Source organism: Sciurus vulgaris (genome assembly GCF_902686455.1).
Source record: "Sciurus vulgaris genome assembly, chromosome: 5".
In the NCBI taxonomy this organism is placed as follows: Eukaryota; Metazoa; Chordata; class Mammalia; order Rodentia; family Sciuridae; genus Sciurus; species Sciurus vulgaris.
In genome coordinates, this window is record NC_136465.1 from 162791258 (window position 1) to 162796840 (window position 5583).

Genomic DNA, 5583 nt, shown 5'->3' on the forward strand with positions numbered 1-5583 from the left:
ACCCGGCTGAATGGAGAGTTTGCAAGGAGCGGGCGCAGAGAACGGGAGGGGGAAGGAGAGCGGAGGAGGGGGAGTTTAGGGAGTGGGTGGGAGGAGGAGGTAAAGGAGGGGGAGTGGGGGCTGCAGCCGCTCGCTACAGCAGCGGGGAGTGGGGGGCGAGGCGGGGCCAGGGCTGCGCGTGGGGCTGGGTGTCCTATTGAAAAGGCGGCTGCGCTCCGGCCGCCCAGCGCTCTCACTTCTGGCCAGGGAACGTGGAAGGCGCACAGACAGGGAGCCGGTCGGGGAGAGAGAGTGAAAGAAGGAAATAAGAAAGAAAGGGGGTTAACAAAATAATAAAAACAGCCTGAGCCACGGCTGGAGAGACCAGGACCAGGCGCAAGAGAGAGCAATCTTTAGGGAGAAAGGATCCGGAGACGCGAGACTCTGCAGAGCTCACTCTGCACTGACTTTTGCTACTTCTTCTTTTTTCTTTTTTGTTTTTCTTTCTTTCTTCTTCTTCTTCTTTTTAATAGCAAGAAGGAGCTAGCGACAGCCTCACACGCGAGCGCCACGCGAGGCTCCCAAAGCCAACCCGCGAAAGGAGGAGGGGAGGAGGAGGAGGAGGAGGAGGAAAAGAGGGAGGAGAAAAAGCATTTGCACCTTCTTTGCTCTCTAAGAAGTCTCCCGGAGATTTTGCATTTTTTTAAACTTCCCTCTGAGCTCCCACTTTTTCTCACCCCTTCTTCCCTCTCTGTTCGTGCACCCAAGTTCTCTCTGTACCCCTCGCGTGCCCCGCACCTTGGTCCGGGCTCACTCTGATCCCGCGACTCCTTGGCCGCCGCTGCGCATGGAGAGCTCTGCCAAGATGGAGAGCGGCGGCGCCGGCCAGCAGCCCCAGTCGCAGCCCCAGCAGCCCTTCCTGCCGCCGGCAGCCTGCTTCTTTGCCACGGCTGCAGCCGCGGCGGCCGCAGCAGCCGCAGCGGCAGCTCAGAGCGCGCAGCAGCAGCAGCAGCAGCAGCAGCAGCAGGCGCCGCAGCTGAGCCCGGCGGCCGACGGCCAGCCCTCAGGGGGCGGTCACAAGTCAGCGCCCAAGCAAGTCAAGCGACAGCGCTCGTCCTCTCCGGAACTGATGCGCTGCAAACGCCGGCTCAACTTCAGCGGCTTTGGCTACAGCCTGCCGCAGCAGCAGCCGGCGGCCGTGGCGCGCCGGAACGAGCGCGAGCGCAACCGCGTCAAGTTGGTCAACCTAGGCTTTGCCACCCTCCGGGAGCACGTCCCCAACGGCGCAGCCAACAAGAAGATGAGCAAGGTGGAGACGCTGCGCTCGGCGGTCGAGTACATCCGAGCGCTGCAGCAGCTGCTGGATGAACACGACGCGGTGAGCGCCGCCTTCCAGGCTGGCGTCCTGTCGCCTACCATCTCTCCCAACTACTCCAACGACATGAACTCCATGGCCGGCTCTCCGGTCTCATCCTACTCGTCCGACGAAGGCTCTTATGACCCTCTCAGCCCGGAGGAGCAAGAGCTGCTAGACTTCACCAATTGGTTCTGAGGGGCTGGTGTGAATGGACTTTGGAAGCAGGTAGGTTGCATTTTGGGGTGGGCAGATTAAGGGGATCTTCTAGTCTTGGTCCTTTTTCCTTCCTTTGAGAGTCTGAAAGGAGAGGCTGTCTCCACGGACGTGGAGGTTTTATTTACTTATTTAAAGAATGTGTAGAAGTGTGGCAATTTCAAATTCTAGTTTGTTAGTTTCAACTCTGTCCTCAGAAAGTGGCTTTTACCAGGAATCCAAGGAGTGGAGGGAAGGGGTGAGGTGCTGAGATACTGGTGTGAATCGGGTCCTGGGACTTGTCAAAGGAGATATTGTACCTGACAGGCTTTCCCTGAAACCTCTAGGGTTCTCTCCCGCTACCCTCTACGTTCACACTAACTTTTCCCGTTCTTCTGTTTATGTTATAGCGTGACCGCACCACCTGCATCTTTAGTGCTTTCTTATCAGCGATGTTGGGAGGGAGAAAAAAGAAGAAGGAAAGAAGAAGGACACACACACACACACACACACACACACACACACACACACACACACCAAGAACAGGCCACCAGCCCCAACGCCCTCTGATGCATGCCTGAGAGACAAGGATCTCAGGAAACAAGGATGTGCCCAGAACAGCATCTTTGCACTCCAATCACTCACGGAGATATGAAGAGCAACTAGTACCTGAGTGTCTGTGCAAGACGCAGCTGGCGTGCAAAAACAGCGGTCTCCCTGCGGAAGGGAGCAGCGCATGCCCTGTAGTAACTCCCACCCACCGCTAAGAAGAGTAGAAAGCACTTGCTCCGGTGCTTTCACTTCCCTGCCCTCTCTTAAAGCGCAGTTCTTAGCCCTTTAGAATTGGGTTGGTGTCTCTGGTCTCAGTCACCCTCATCCCAATAAGCTGTGGATATCTGTCTGCAGTGAAACTATGCTATACTCAGTACTTTGAAATCCTGCCCAGTCCCCTGGGGGCCCCTCCCCAAACCCTACTCTCTCCCTCGCACCATCTTTTCTACTGTTTTCATCATAGAAGGCTTCCAATCTTTTGTGAATTTTTTTTATTATAAGAAAAATCTATTTGTATCTATCCTAACCAGTTTGGGGATATATTAAGATATTTTTGTACATAAGAGAGAAAGAAAGAGAAAAAAAATTTATAGAAGTTTTGTACAAATGGTTTAAAATGTGTATATCTTGATACTTTAACATGTAATGCTATTACCTCTGCATATTTTAGATGTGTAGTTCACGTTGCGACTGCCATTTTCCCTATGTGGTTTTGTAAAGAACTCTCCTCATAGGTGAGATCAAAATGCCACCAGATGTACTTCAGCACCAATGTGTCTTACTTTATAGAAATGTTTTTAATGTATTAATGATGTTATTAAATACTGTTCAAGAAGAACAAAGTTTATGCAGCTACTGTCCAAACGCAAAGTGGCAACCAGCTGGTTTTGATGGGTTGCCTTTTGGAAATTTCTACCACTGCCTTTTTTTTCTTACTGTTTTATTACAAACTTACAAAAATATGTATAACCCTGTTTTATACAAGCTAGTTTCGTAATAAAACTTTTTTTCCTTTTTTTAAAAATGAAAATAATTAGCTGCCTCTAAGCCTTCTTTGACTCTGACCCCTGGCCAAGTTATTATTAAAATACCAAAGGGAATGGGGGGAGGGGGAGAAAAGGGTGGTCCAAAACACACTAAGTGGCAGAAATGACAAGAGTAAATGCCATGGCCATTCCTAGCCCTGTGGTAACTCTGTGATGGCTACAGAGGGAAATGATTATCTGTATTTCATTTTCCTCTCTCTATTTTTATATTTCTTTATTTTGGTGCCATGGACAAAACCCAGTGATGCTTAACCACTGAGCCACATCCCCAGATCTTTTTAGACAGGATCTGCTAAATTGCTTAGGGCTTCACCAAGTTGCTGAAGTATAAATAAAAATAAAATGGCCTCTTTTTATTTTTATTTTTTGGGCTATGAATGTACACTTGCCCCCCAAAGAAGAGATGATTAATGGCTGCATCTCACTTTTAAAAATCTCTAAAAAAGTCAATTGGGAAGAGAAGTTCCCCTCCCCTCCATTCTTGGACCTTCACTCCCTTCTGAGTTTCTCATTGTGAGTCTATGGAAGGGCTGGATGAACTCGTGGAGAGACCGGTGGGTGGAGGAAGGTGGTGCTGAAGATTGGGGGGGTTGGGGCAGGTCTCCTTGTCCACAGGCAAGTCCCCATGGTGGTTGTGTTCCTTTTCTCTCACTTCTAGGTACACATTTTCTAGTCCTTTTCCCCAATGCACACACTTTATTGACTTTAAGTAAAAAGCAGGTATAATACGAATTTCTTGCAGAAGGAGTTAGATTTAAATAAACGCATTAGTAATGTGTGGTCGCTTTGAGACACTGGCCTATCTAAGCCTGTGACTCCATCCGAATAGCGTGAGCTGTGTGTAAAAGTACCCAATTACCAAGATTCAAAAAGAAATTGGTGGGTTTTTGGCTGGCTTGCTTCTTGTCAGTTAGCAAGGACGTGATTAGAATCCTACTCGGCCTCTCGCCGGCTCCTCGATCGCCGCCTGCATTACTTGCAGATTCAGTTTGCGTGTCTCCAGCCAAGCGGAAAGCCTAGCGCAAAATGCATCTTACAAAACCCAACAAAGAGCGGGGAGCCAGCACGTCTTCCAGAGTTAAAAATCTAGTCTGTGTTGGTACATCTATACCATTTAGTGGCACAGAATAATCATTTTTTAAAGCCGCGATGCGCGGAGCACGCCACAGCGTCTGATGTCATTTTGCTAAATGACCCTCTATAGAATGCACACTGCAGCTTCAGTCCCTTTCAAAGAGATGAACGTAATTAAGGGGAAAAAAATCAGTAAATTCCTCATCGCCATAAATAATCGGACTTTCTGCCAGCAGTGGGCCAATTTAGAGCTTACTTCAGGGAAGTAATGCTTTTGTGATGTCTGTTTTTATTTTTATCTTATTTGGAGGACTAGCGCTGGGCTCCCCCCACCCTCCATTTCTTTTTCATTTAATTTAGCTCCTTTGCAAGTTTCCAGATAAGGTATGCAAAGAAAGTGTAGCAAGTCATTTTTGGCTATGAATATAACATTAGGATAATGTTTCAGCTCCCACAAAGAGGATTTTTCCCCCCTCTCCCTGTGTGGACAGGTGTTCTTTTACCCACTTCTGAATGGGAAATATCCAGTCTCGTTAAAACTCGAGGCAAAGTTAGCCGTTGTTTGCCACAATGCAAAGGCAAACTCGAAAAATTCACAAAAACACACACAATTTTGCCGAAGCTAGGAAAGGGCAAAGCAGGGATTGGGCAAAATCTCATTACATCTGCTCTAATCGCTTAGCAACACAAAGCCGGGGCTTGTGCGGCGAAGGGAAGCCATTCACTGCGCTCTGACAGGCCGCATTCAGCCAGCATTAGTCAGCTCCATAAATCACCGCTGCCCATTGGCTGCGCGGCGGGCTTTGGAGCAGCCCTGGGCTGTCAGCGAAATACAAAATGTAAACCCCAGAGGCAAGCAATCGCAACCTCTCCCCGGTCTAGCCCCCAGCCCACTTTTTTTTTTTTTTTTTTTTTTTTTTTTTTTTTTTTTTTTTTAGGACGGGGATGGGGGGAGATGCTGGGGAAAAAAACTGCATTAACTTTATTGACTGAGAAATCTTACCTATTCAAAAAACGGCCCGAAGACCACCGAGTTAAGAGAGGAGGCACGCCTGAAATTGACGAGGAGTGGGGAGAGGGGGTGATGGGCAGATCCGCGGCTGGCTGCAGAGCTGTTGAATGCACGTATTATCAGGGGCTGGCATGGAGCTACTGGGACACAGGTTTCACCTTCCTGACACAATCTTTGAATTTTAAAATTGGGAATAGGAGGGTTATGTATGGAGAACCATCTCTCTCATGTTCATATCAGGTGGACAGATCAAGGAAAAGAAAAGGAAACCACTGGGCTCTACACAGAGATTCAAAGGAGTAGGACTGAGAGGTAGTAAGGGAGGGATTGAAAATGCATTTTGAGTTTGCTGTTCTTGCAGAGAAGTTAAG

At 48.6% G+C, this 5583-nt stretch overlaps 1 protein-coding gene across 1 annotated transcript; it reads left to right on the forward strand.

Moving 5' to 3' along the window:
• Positions 1-241: 241 nt before the first annotated feature.
• On the forward strand, positions 242-3080 carry ASCL1 (achaete-scute family bHLH transcription factor 1). The gene is made up of 2 exons (XM_079140586.1): positions 242-1561; positions 1939-3080. Exon 1 carries the CDS (start codon positions 827-829, stop codon positions 1529-1531), a length of 705 nt encoding a protein of 234 aa, XP_078996712.1. The 5' UTR covers positions 242-826; the 3' UTR covers positions 1532-1561; positions 1939-3080.
• Positions 3081-5583: the final 2503 nt, after the last annotated feature.

Bases quoted from the DNA above. Each gene is read 5' to 3' on its own strand.
- ASCL1 (XM_079140586.1), top strand. From the start codon at position 827: ATGGAGAGCTCTGCCAAGATGGAGAGCGGCGGCGCCGGCCAGCAGCCC.